This window comes from Melopsittacus undulatus, chromosome 12 (assembly GCF_012275295.1).
Source record: "Melopsittacus undulatus isolate bMelUnd1 chromosome 12, bMelUnd1.mat.Z, whole genome shotgun sequence".
NCBI lineage: Eukaryota > Metazoa > Chordata > Aves > Psittaciformes > Psittaculidae > Melopsittacus > Melopsittacus undulatus.
In genome coordinates, this window is record NC_047538.1 from 12,710,670 (window position 1) to 12,724,499 (window position 13,830).

General features: G+C 37.5%; 2 protein-coding genes across 2 annotated transcripts in view; one reads left to right on the plus strand and one right to left on the minus strand.

The window, feature by feature from the left end:
- The window catches only part of RSPH14 (radial spoke head 14 homolog), an 83,635-nt gene that overhangs the window by 39,267 nt on the left and 30,538 nt on the right, over positions 1 to 13,830 (minus strand). The gene's annotated exons all lie outside the window — the stretch shown is intronic.
- The window catches only part of GNAZ (G protein subunit alpha z), a 34,262-nt gene continuing 20,886 nt past the window's right edge, over positions 455 to 13,830 (plus strand). The window contains exon 1 of the mRNA XM_005147789.3: positions 455 to 1,328. Coding sequence (XP_005147846.1) covers positions 606 to 1,328 — 723 coding nt within the window. The 5' untranslated portion in view covers positions 455 to 605. The remainder of the gene's footprint in view (positions 1,329 to 13,830) is intronic.

Below are 13,830 nucleotides of genomic sequence, written 5' to 3' on the forward strand. Positions count from 1 at the left end.
AAAGTGAGTGGTTCACAGCAAGGAAGCAGAGTCTCTCATTTCATTCATTTCTTTTCTCATTGTTTGGCAGGTGGAAAGCACTGATTTACAGAGCTGAACTGGATCAGCTGAAGAAGTGGGGGAAGAGAAACAAAACAAGTACAGCGCCATTGAAAAGAACTTCAGCTTTATCTAGCAGCATCACCACAGCAACCGGAAAATACAATTAAAAGACAAGTGCAGCTCCTTACCTTTGGACAGAAGGCAGCAAAATAATTATGCAGAACAGAAAAGAGTATTTCATGGATCTAGACAAACAGTGGCAAAGGGAAGTGTGCCTTCAGTAACAGGAATGTGCCACTGTTTATACGCTGGAAAGGGGAGTGCCATGAGATCTGCTGAAGAGACTATTTCTGTGGTTGCATATCTACATGGGTTTGCACCCCTGCTGGGACTGAATTAGGTGGTACAGGCATCTCGGACCATCAGGTATTGGAGAGCAACTTTTTTTTCTTGTTCAAGGTGTACCTGGCACGGGAAGTGAAAGACACCGCAGATCTTTTTCTGAGATACAAACAGAGTGAGACAATCTCCAAGCCTCCCCCTCTGTAACCACCTGCTATACCATGGGATGTCGGCAAAGCTCTGAGGAGAAAGAGGCAGCGCGGCGGTCCCGTAGGATTGACCGCCACCTGCGCTCTGAAAGTCAGCGACAGCGAAGAGAGATTAAGCTCCTACTCCTGGGTACCAGCAATTCTGGGAAGAGCACTATTGTAAAGCAGATGAAAATCATTCATAGTGGTGGCTTTAACTTGGAGGCCTGTAAGGAATACAAACCTCTGATTATCTATAATGCAATTGACTCTCTCACACGTATTATTCGGGCTCTAGCCACCCTTAAGATAGAGTTTCACAATCCTGACAGAGCATATGATGCTGTACAGCTTTTTGCCCTGACAGGCCCAGCTGAGAGCAAAGGTGAGATTACCCCTGAGCTCCTGGGAGTCATGAAACGGCTCTGGGCAGACCCTGGTGTGCAGGAGTGTTTTTGCCGCTCCAACGAGTACCACCTAGAGGATAATGCTGCATACTACTTAAATGACCTAGAAAGGATTGCAGCACTGGACTACATCCCTACAGTGGAAGATATTCTTCGTTCTCGGGACATGACCACAGGGATTGTAGAAAATAAGTTCACCTTCAAAGAGCTGACTTTCAAAATGGTGGATGTGGGTGGACAGAGATCTGAACGCAAAAAATGGATCCACTGTTTTGAGGGGGTTACAGCAATAATTTTCTGTGTGGAGCTGAGTGGATATGACTTGAAGCTGTATGAAGATAACCAAACAGTAAGCGCACCTTCTGCTCCTTATTCTCTTGTCTTCTCTTCCTTTCTTCCTCCTCAGTGTTTGGCCTCTTTTCCCTCCACCTTCCTAGTCTCCCAAGGCAGTAATACTGAAGTTCTTAGCCCCAAATGTGATTTCCTTTGCCTCACCCCCAGTCTATAGCAAAAAGCCAGAAACTAAGACTCCTTTATTTGGATAATTTTTTCCACTGGACAGATTTATATGATTAATGATACTTTCGGGAAATGGAGGTGCTCTTCACATGACTGCAGTATTTTTGGTGGGGGTGTGTGTGCCTTTTTCCTAAATGTTTAACTGGTTACTGTTGTTCCAAACATCACTTAGTATGTGTAGTGATTACGAGTGTTACTACTGTGTAGACAGTAGTAACATCCTGCTGTACAAAGGTATTTGGACACCATGTTTTGTGAGTCTTGGGAAATTTTTAAGCTAAAATAGTATTAAGTAACAGTTTTCTCCCCATTTATTTCCCTAGGATCTTCAACAAGAATCTGGGATTAAATTAATTAAAAAAAAAGTTTTTAATGTATATGGAAATTTTAAATTTAATTTTTTTCTGACTTTGTTGATATGGCTGGTTTGTCTGGTGCAGTGAATAACTATTCCTGTTTAATCCCCTTTAATTCTATTAACTTCTGCTTTTCACAGCACACAAATACAGTAACTACGGAAAAACACATGAACATTAAGGCATATGGAACCATGTATTTGCTATCACATTTAGGTTGCCTGAGTTAACCTTTAAAGGGTTTCATTTGAACTTATTTTTTTGACAGCTTTATATAAAACGTGATGCTTAAGAGAGAGGTTTGTGGGTAGGAACACTTAATGATTCTGTCATCCAGAGGTTCCTAAACGTGCTGTATTTATGTTTGAAAACAGCTGCTTTTCAGGAAGAATTAATCTATATTGTAAAATCAGAAAGTTAACCTTAAAGTGCTTCTACTTTTCTTGTACTCCTTTCCATACCATCAGTTGTTTTACATTAATTTTGTACAGGACTAGTTGCATACTTGATTTTATTTCTAAAAGTTGTTTCTTGAGAGTTTCTGTGCTCTTTAAAGATGGCAAATGGGTGGTCTTGGTTTTGATAATGGCTGGAAGGGCTTCAGTGGCTAAATGTGAAATCCTCTCAGAAATTACTCGCATTTTATGTAACACATGCCTTTTACCAGATCCCTGAGGCAAGGTGAACTATATCAGTACCTGAAGCAACTTCAGTGCCTTCTATCTAATCTGCTGTTTATGCAGTATAATTTATCCTAGGATTGTGGTGCAGATTAAGACGTCAGTTGACCCAGGGTATTCCACAGTTCTGGTGACTGGGACTGACAGCAATTGAGGTGGTGAAACTCGTTGAAATGGGAGTGGCTAAAGAAAAGACTTTTATAGGTGATACTTCCATCATATTTTTCAGTTTGCATAGTAGTGTTGGAGTAAGATGTTAGGATGTCCTTCTGCAACTCCTACCCTCCAAACCAGCATAAGACTGGATCATCACTGAAGAAAGCAAATGAAGCAATTCTGTCCACATCTCATGCATGTAGGAAGGGAGTTCTTCATGTGTCACTTTATACAATCTGTTATTGCTACTGGTACAGAGATGTGAAATCATTTCAACTCATCTTCGCTTCTAATTCCTTTGTCAGTATTTTTGGTTGCTAATACAGTTTTTACAAAGAGTTTTCTTATTAAGAGGGAGCTAAGTGATAAGTTTGAGATGCAATTAGACTACAAAATCATTTCCAAAAATATTCCTTACGTTTTACAAGCTTGTCTTAAATGCTTGAATCCCTTTTGTGTTTTCTTTCTATGATTCTTTAAGGGAAAAAAACACTTATAGTCAAGAACATTCACCTAAGCTGATTTTTGATAAAACTCTTCCAAAATACTTGATTTTTACTGCAAATGAAATATATATTATGAGTACTGAATCTGTTACAAAGATTTTTTGTATTAGAAGGCAGATAAGTGACAACTTTGAGAAGCAGCATGACCACTGGGTCATGAGAAATAATCAGACCAGAAATAATTATTTTAAGAAAAAAAAAATACCTAACTTTTTAGTAGCTTTGTTGACTTTGTCTGCATCTTTCTATCTTATCTCCAACATTGTCTCCATGTGTCTGAGGCCATTCCATGAGTATGAAATTCTCTCTTAAATGATTTTGGCAAAGATCTGGTATTTCCAATAATCCTTGTCAGCACTGTTTAAATTGGTCTTTTTTTTTTGTTAGTAGAGCTTATCACATATATAATATTTCTCTATTCTTATCTTCTTTAGTGATTTTAGAGCTTATCCACTGCACTTTCATTTTCTTCCCTGTACTATGGTAACTACTTAACCATTAATTGTCCTACGTATGGACTTAGGCTTCATTAACGTGGAGATTCTTGTTTTGGCATTAGTGCCTTCCTATTGTAACAGATTTCTGTAGCTGATTTATTTAGTAACCTCCTCTTGACATAAGAGAAGCATTATTTGTGTTAATTCTCAGAGATATTAGGAAAAACATCTATTATTTGTATCTAGACCCTGATTTGGAGTTAGTTTGGCTTCTTGCAATTCCTTAGACTTTTCCTGCCACACTTTTCAAATTTAAAAATCAGAAAGAATTAGCCCAAATGGAAAATAAAAATTTGATTCTAAATACTGGAATCAAAATCGTTATGGATGTTGATTTTGATTCCAATATTTTAAATCAAATGAATTAAATGTCTGGGTTATTTCAGAGTGACATTGAAGCCCACTTATACATAGTGTTTTAACAGCCTGGAGGGCTAAGCTCCTATGATCTCTTTTTATCCCTTTTCTACAAGCTGATGTTCCTTGGTGCTACTGCTTATAGAATATACTCATCATTGAAATTCAGACTCTTATCACCCCTCAGCTTCTATGTATATGCAACCACTGTCAAGTATTTGCCCATCTATAAAATTAAATTCTGCACACATATTCTCATGGCCTGTGGAGAAACTGGAACACAGATGGGTGAGAACAGTCATCATCCTGCAACTCCCTCTTATGTTACAAAAAGGAAAGGGAAAACTAATAGCATTTCAGGGGGAACCTGGCTGTATAATCATAAAGAACAGGTTACTTTTGGCCCATCTTTCTTTGGCTGTTATGTTTTATCCAAACACACATCCATAATTTTACTATACAGAGATGGCAAGTTTCAGGTGTGCTGAATACACAGCATGGCATTAAACAGCTCTGACAGCAGAACTATGAGAAGGTACATCAGTTGAACTGCAACACTGAGACTGCCACTCCTGAGAAAAGCCCTATGAATAACAGCATTGCTGAATTTAAAATGCTTCCTGGTGTAATTTTTATGCCGAAAACAGCTATTAAAAACTAGTTGTAACTTGCCACTTGACAGAGTGTGTAAGAATCTGGGTGATATATAAACTGTGCAAGTTGAGCAAACAGTCTGTATGAATATGAGAACTTCTGGGCTTCCTGTTGACAGAAATGGATAAATGTTATGCATGAGCTCTGTCTTTACTGAAGATGCATTAAAATAATGATTGGCAAGTATGGTGAAAATTGAGTGAAAAATTAGCCAGTTTGGCATACTGGTAGGTCCTGAATATAGCTAATTCATGGAGTCTGTTCAAGGCAAGATTATTGTAGTGACACCAGTGTACAGAAAGGAGAACAAAAATAATGCCCAAATTACCAGTTGCCTGGACAGTTTTTCCCTTTGTCTGTGATTTTGAGAGACAAAGTAAGTTAAAATTTATCCTGCCTAGAAAGAAATGAGAAAAGGGAAGACTTTTAATTGTTTTTTTTTTTTTCTTTCTTCTGCTATGCTTTATTCTGGGTAACTTCATTTACAGAGGCAAATATCACCTGCACTAACAGTTTGTAGGTCTGGCCAAACTAGTATTTTGACTTATCTATTCAATAATTAGCTGCTTACTAAAGAGCAAAATAGTGAAAAATATAATTCTTCACTTTTTTTTCCTCCACCTTGTGTGCTTTCTTTCGTCATTCTCAGTAACAGTATTTTTCTTGCTTATCTAAGGTTATCTGCAAATATGATCCGAGTCTGTTTTCATTTCCACAGTGTTATGCATTGTCTTCTACCTAAGATGTGATAAATAGAGCTGTATCTTTGTATGCATCATACCTACTTAGTATGACTCAGCTAGGTAACAGCTGCCTCTTCTTGTGACACAGTTGCAAAATTGGTTTGTACAATACCTTTGGAATGCTACTGCTTTATTGCAAGATCATTATTCCTGACCAGCACTCTGAGAAGGTTGCCATTGGTTTTTATATCCCCATTGTGATTTCTTCTCCGTTGCATCAAATTGCTTGTCTTAGTTTTCACGGTTCTTAGCAGCTTACTGACCCATTCTGTCTTCTGTTATGTACTAAGATGTCACCTCTGGCCTTTGATAATGTAAAATTATCTTTTTCTTTTTTTTTCTCCCCTCCCTCCTTACATGTTGCATCCTGCACGTAGGAATTTCCTGTTAATATCTGAGTGTCTCATGTTGATTTAAATTTCTCCTTAAATGAATGTGTGTGTCGTGGTTTAAACCAAGTCCCCCAACTCCCGGAGAGTCAGGAAGGAAAATCCAAAGAATGTAGCCCCCACGGACTGAGATAAGAACGGTTTAATTGCTAAGGTATAACATAGATCACTACCGTCATTACTACTACAAATAATAATGATAAAGCCAACAACAAGCAAAAAGAATACAACACCTCACCAGCCACCGACCCATAACTCACTCCACTGTGCCCGGCCAAGCACTGCGTGCTCCCTCCTCCATTTCCCTCTAGAGCTCCACCCCCCCAGCTCTCTCTCCCAGTTGCATCCTGGGCATCACGTGCTATGGTATGGAATACCTCATTGGCTAGCCTGGGTCAGGTGTCCTGTCTCTCCTTCCTCCCGGACTCCCCTCCTCCCCGGCAGACCACGTGCTCAGAAAAGGCCCCGAATAAAAACACCCCCAAAACATGCTCGCTATCAAGCAACTGTTCCCAGCCCAGAAGTCAAAACACAGCACTGCACCAGCTACAAGAAGGAGAAAAAATGACTGCCACTGCTCAAACCATGACAGTGTGCTAGAGAATGTTAAATAATCTGTACTCTCATGTTAGTACTCCTGCCTTTCACCCTGAAAAGGAGTCTTGCAGTTTCTTTGCAAGTCCCCCATCTGTATGCATGCAGTTTGGTGTTTCATACCTGCTACACATCCTGATGCATAGTTTTCAATTTTCTTCTACAGTGTTTAGCTGCAACAGGGTTCTAGACCATTAGAAAGGGTCTTCAGAGATAAAATAATGAAGCAATGAAATGAATTAAACGTGGATGTAAGACAGAGTTCCTGAGGTCAGTAGTTGTAACAGATTCACATGGTGCAGGAGATACGAAGCAAAGGTGGTATGTCTGCTTTTTCTAAAAATACTACTAGTTCAGTAACTTTATCAATGTGAATGCTACTTGCAGGTGACTCAGATTTAGAAAACTTTTCTACTTTTTTCTAGCCGTTATTAACAGTGAAAGGAAAAACAAAACCTGTGGAAGTTCTGAGGCTTTTTTTAGTGGAGTAACTTGTTAGAAGGAAGGTGCAGATGAAAAATCAAAAATAGTTCAGACTTCAGCAGGCCTCATGCAAAGCTTTGGGGTCACAATGGAATCTCAATTATTTACCTGGAAAGCTCTTTTTCACATGTTAACTGTATGAATTCTGAACAGAAATCCTGTTTCTGCCAGGATTTTTTTTATTGAATAAACAAATTGTTAAGGAGCTTATTTGCCTTTCCTGATGCTTCAGCTTTTTGAGACTATTTAAACTCCTTCCTGGCATGCGACTGTTGTTCTGCAATACTAACAGCCAGAACAGAGGGGGAATTGTGCTACATGTAATATATAGCCCTTTTACCACCTGGAGTTACCACTGGAAATAAAACATGGCAGCAGACAAAATAAGCCTCTTGGGAATCTGCAGAAAAGATTGACCTAAACCGTTCAGGTGCTCTCATTTTTTATGAAGGCTTTCCATTTAATTGTATTTCATAGTGAAGTTTGTGTGGGAGCAAAGCCTGGATGACTTCAGCATTCATGTGTGCAGTCTTTCAGCTCTGCAAATGGAATTCTAGCCTGGGTTTTTTTTCACTTAAGAATGTAAAATATATATTCCCTTACCAAAGTTTAACTTTAAATGGTGATCTATCAAGATTCCAGCCTTAAGGCTTGTACCCAAGTATATATCTTCTAAAATATGTAAAAAGCAGTAAAATAATAAGTATACATAAAATGATCAATCAACTCCCAATTTAGATATTACCTCAGGTCTGAAGATTTAGTTTTTTATGCTTCTGATACGGATATCCACACATAGAAGGGGAATAGACCAAAGCAAGATGACGTTCCCTTATAAGAAATTGTCATCTTTATATGAAACTCTTTTGATGACTGTATTGAAAATCAGTTACTTGAAAACAAATTCTGTATTTGTCCTTGTAGAATGCCTTTAACAGTAAGGAATACCATAAACTTTTAGGGCTGTGATGCATACATGACAAGTTTGGCCTAGCCTTTTAGAAAATATGCTGCTTGGACATTTAGAAGTTTAAACTTCAGGGGAACAACTACCTGTGTCATTCAATACAAAGTTGAAAATAACTCTTTAAGAACACTGTGTGTATATAAGACCATTACTGTACAATGTAATATTTTCTTCTATAATCCACTCTCATTCCTAATAACAGGTATAATTTGGCATACATTTGAGCTTTGGGATAGCAATCCAAAACCCCTCCAGGATGTTAGAACACTTCCTTAGTATTTATTCCCATTGCATATTTTTTTCTGTGTATTGAGAGACATCTGACATAGTTCTTCTACCTGTGAATATAGAAAGACACTGCATTCTGAAATGGAGGCCAGGTTGGATGAAACCTTGCATGGCATGCTTTAGTGTGAGGTGTCCCTGCCCATGGCATTGGGGTTGGAACTAGATGATCTTAAGGTCCTTTTCAACCCTAACTATTCTATGATTTTATGAATTTTTCTGGTTGCTGTTATTTGGTGGAGTTGCTGCTTTACATTTAGAGAGTAGGAAAACGAAAGGTTGATCTGAAATTTTACTCCTGAAATGCCATACCACTCATCATTATTCCTAACTAGTGAACAGATCTCTTTCATAACATTCACTCACTAAAACCATCTAGCTTGGACATTGGTAACAGAAGAACTTGTAAAGCATTTGACAAGCTTTAGTGAAGAAAGTTGTGTGGCATGAAATGAGGAAATAGAAAGTGGTCTTGAATACCCAAAGCCTTGTGAGGTTTGACAGGATTAGTAACAAAGGAAAGCCAAAACAGTTCAGTAGTACAGCAAGCAAAATCATGAATGAAATCTAAAAATATTAGGTACCAGCTTTTGAAAAGCATTACGAAGTAAAGAGCAAATACTTAATAATCTTGAAGGTGTTGCTACTAACATCTTATTACTTGTGTTCATGTTTAACATAGTTTTGAAGAATAGCTTTTGTTGATAGTCTGATGCATGCATAGATCAAAAAACTGGGTGAAACTAGTAACTTAGACTAGAATATGCAGACACATGAAAAAATCTATAGCAGGAATAAATACGGTTCTTGCAAATGGAAGTCATGCCTTCTGAAGTTGCTAATTCTGAGTTCGTTGGTTGTCAGTTTTGATGTGGTGGTGTGGGTTTTGGTTTGGTGTGGTTTTGTATTGGGTTTTTTTTAGGCATGAGTAAGTATGCAGGATATTAATTTGGATGCTGAAACCATTTTACTCTGGAAAAAAGATTTTTGACAGAGGCTTTCTGAAAGGAACTAGGCTGCTGTGGCTTTCTTCTGTCCCAGAGGGGAAGGCTTGTCCTGAACAAAAATCTGATTAAAGGTAGCAGGAGAAGTAGGAGTTGGTGGACAATTCTTCCAGTGTAAGGAGGCAGCAGAGGAGCAGGAGGTGCTCTCATCAGCTTCCATTGTTTAAAATATTCCCAAATGACATTAAAAAGTTGCTGTTCAGTCTGACCTACTACTGATGTTTTATGAGCAGAAGAATAGAAATATGATTTATCATAGAAAAATAATTGGAAGAGCTCTCAATATTACTAATAAGGAATCTGTTTTTTAGAGAAATGTAATCAAATGAGGCTTTTGATCAACTCTACTTTTTCTAAGAATTTATTATTATGGTAAAATTAATAAAAATTATATATATTATTACAAAAATATACATGTTTTCAATCTTTTTATCACTTCTGTTCTATAAAATAGGTATTCATATTCTTGCAAATCTTTTAGATAAATATTTAATCATTGCTTGAATACTTTTGACTTTCTCACTACTGCCTAATGTCTTCCAGTGTGGTATTTAAGAACCTTGTATCTGCTATCACTTTGAACAAAAGGTTAATATATTCTGACTTATGTTTAACTGTTTTATTTTATGTGGTAGCACAGAAACTTCTCAATTGCATAAAGCAAAAAGACTTCCCTATGGTCAATGCGTTCTCCTTTTGTGGTCCTCAGTGCAGCCACACTGCCATCTTCTACTACTGCATAATGGATCTAGTACATGTATACTGTGTTCTAGCATGATAGTGACAGCAGCCAGTCAGTGTCCTCCCTCTGTTCTTACAGATGACAATTCTGGACATGTGCTGAAGGCCTTTACTGTGTATTTGTGGTAAGGTTTATGTGCTCCCAGGATTGACTGACTTTACCAGACAGCTGCAGCATAGGCATTCTCTTTGTACACAATGCCATGTCTGGACAGATGAGGTGAAACTAGAAGACAAAGTAAAGCTCAAGGTAGTTGGCTGCTGCAACCTCAGAAAGATTTGGGGCTGAGGAGTCACATGAATTGTCCTGTTAGGTCAACATTGTCCATGGGTCACTGAGCATTCTTGTTCTGTGGCGTGTTACAGGGCGTTCTGGTGCCTTTACTCCTCTTGATCATATAATCTTTTTAAAAAAATTACCATTAACTCTGTCTACTGCCCTTTATATTAATATCCTTATAGGATATTTTTATACTGATAACCTTTTATACAAAGCACTTCAGAATGAACAGCATGAATACAATTAAATTCATTGTTTTCTCTGTATTAGTTTTCAAAACCATTTGGTGGTTATGCTAGTAGACTATTCTAGCTAAATTGGACAGCACTAGTAAAAGGAGACCATTCTAGTCTGACAGTAACATTGTATCTTAACAAAATAGAAGTATTTGTTGTACATGGTGGAAAGGTGGTAGGATGGGGGGTTTTTAGGCTATAAAGTTTTGCAGCTGCAAATATCTGACCACTGAAACATAACTAGCAATATTCTTGTAGTGGCACTCAGTCTGGACTAAAGCCTTTTCAAGCGTAACTTTTTGGTGTTATTATTTGCGTTGAAAATGTTCTGTGGATGCCAAAAATATTATCCCAACTTGAACCTCAATTTGCTTAAGTTTCCTTTCCAATAATCATAAGCGGATCCCATCTCTGTCAATCCTGCAGAATCCCTGAATTCAGTTACTTATATAAATGAAAAACCTGAGTGACTTGACATACCGTTGTAATCAGTTCTAATTCTGCTATGTTATCATCTTTGTCCTGGGGTTTAAGGTATGTTTTAATACAGTGTTTTCTGTGAATGTAGTTACTCTTTCTGTCATTAACTAATGTATTAAATAAGCTTGGACATTAAACAGATTCATGTAGAATCTGCCTATACACTTGCATGTATTTAGTAACTTGCATTTGTTGCTGCTGTTTTACTGCTCTTTCAGCCATTTTCAATAGGCAGACTAATTTTGATAGCCAGGAGCTTAGTCTCTATAGAAGTTCTCCATGTAACAAGGGAGTAAAAGCAGCATAAAACCTGAAGAATTTGGCAGACATGCATATGGGTAAATATAGTACCTGTAACACTTGCAAATGCCTGGCCAATAATTGTCACACACTGGTCATGGAAAAGAGAGCGCACAGTTCTCCTGATTCAAAGGTGAAGAGTCAGGATGTAGAGGTTTTGTGCATAGTAATTCCTTAAAAAATTCTGTATATACTAGATGGAGTTTGTAAACTCCATCAGAGTTCAGGCACTATTATTTGGCTGCCAGTAAGTGAGCTTCAGCACACTGGTTCATGGGAATTCTGCCATGTTATCTACCCTGTTCTACTAGCTCCTGTAGCTTATTGAACAAACCTACTACCTGGTTACCCAGGGAATGTTCTAGGGATTGTAAATGCTGGCAGAGTGTTCTGCTGTCTCTACCTGAAATATTATCGTATCTGTATATGTTTCTACGTATCTGTAAAAATTATGTACTACCATATTACTAGGAGCTGTAAGCTTTGGGCTACATAAAATTAAAAGAGGCTTTTCTTTAATGTCATGAATTGAAAGGCATATGTCAGGCTTAGATATAACAATACACAGTAAGAACAACAACATTTTCATAGTTAAATGAAAGTAAGAGAAAGGAGGACTGCAAATCAACTAACCTAGATTATTGCAGCGTAAATTTTCAGGTGTTTACTAAGACCTGTGTCACCTTGCAGTCATTGACATGCATATAAGCCACTTGCGTACGCATTCCAGTTGCAGCTGGTACTGCCATAAAGCCAGAGTAATACAATGAGTAGTGTTAGTGCTTTTGTTTGTGTGAACTCAAAATTTCTTACACTTCTTATGGTATCATCACTGTTTTGTTCTGATGTATGTGCTATTCCTACACAGGCTTTTCGAGAGTAGGTTCTTTTGAACAGAAGTCGGGTGCCTGCTTGACAGTGTTGCTATTCCAGCAGGTTTTTAACTAAAACTGATGGTGTCTAATACTGAGAGCTCTTGGGTAACTGCCATTTTTCTGGCAGTGTGACAAGGCTTTTATGGGAAATTTGATTTCTTTAAAGATACTGTTAGACATTTGAGTATCCTGTTTACTCATTATCATACAGTGCACATACCAGAAAGAGATTCTGGAGTTGTAGCAGCTTTGAAAATATCAACTCAATGTTCAATAGCAGTCAAAAAAGCCCGAAACATTATGAAAAGACTAAGGAAAAAAAATCAGAGAACAGTATGAAATGCAAAGGATGTCTGCTTTCAAAATGCTGTCTACATTTGCTTCTTCCATTTTGAAGAAAATATATTAGAATTAGAGCAAGCATGACCTAAAATAGAAAATATTTTCCATTAAAATAACAAATAATAGATGAGGACATTTTCTTCTAGGAAAAAAATAAGATGTATAAGGCAGGGCAATATGGTGGGCTAATAAAATGACAACAGGCATAAAGAGAACTGATTTCTAATCATTATCTGCTTTCTCTTCTAAGAATCAAGGATACTGAATGATTTTTTTTAGCTTACATGTTTAGAGTGAAGTACAGGCAGTGCAGGTCCACAGAACATAGAGTGAGATTATGGAGCCTGTTGCCTGAAAGTGTCATGCACAAAATCTGCACAAGTTTAGAAGGAATAGAAAAATGTATACAAGAAATATAGCAAGACCTATTAAATATCAAGATAGAGCTTTTGGCTTGGAAGTTCTGAGTTCAGATCTTGAGAAGCAGGGATAAAATAGTAGGAAAGTGTTTTTTTGTTTTTTTTTTTCTGCATATCTTAATTTTCTTCCTCTCTCTCCAGATTATCTATTTCATCTATTTTTTTTTCTTCTTGTGCAGAGTAATGGATGAGACAATATATGCAAATGTCATGGATTTTCTTCCTTTTGTTTTTTTTTGCTGCCAAGACTGAATCCATAAACCTCTTTCTTGGGATACATTTCTGAGTTTCAAAATGCATTTTTTTAAAGCTGTTAATAGGGTTAGTTGAATTTTGAGCCTGTCAACTAATGACAGTGTCCCCTGATTATACTTCAAAATTAGCAGGCAACGAATAACTCCTCTACTCCAATTAACTCAGTTCTCTAACTCCTGTCACTTGGTTTTTAGATATTTGGTCTTGATACTGTCCTTTATTACCACTATTAAACTGATTGAAAAAACTTAAAAAGCACACATGCAGTCATCCTTTGTGTACTTTACCTCATTATTTATTGATTGGTCATATTTTTCTTTACAAAAAGTAACTATCACCCAACCGTAATGTTGAATCACAGAATGGTTTGGGTTGGAAAGGACCTAAAGATCATCCATTCCAACCCCCTGTGATGGGCACAGACGCTTCACAGTACACAAGGATCATCAGTCGAAATAAAGTAAGTGATAATAGTTGCACACAATTTATCACCAAATCCATGTAATGGAAGTAGCATCTTCAGAAGCAAGAATCCTTCAGCCCATCAGTTATGGGAAGGAAGGTTATGACTATTTCTGTAGAATAACATGATGGCAGATAGACTTCCTTCAGGTCAGCCTGGTCCTGAGCATTTTTCGTTTTAATTTCTTTTTTTTAGAACCTCTCCAGTTTAACAACCTTCTGTTCTGCTGCTGTTTCCCTGGCAACATGGCATGGTAGTGTCATATCAGCC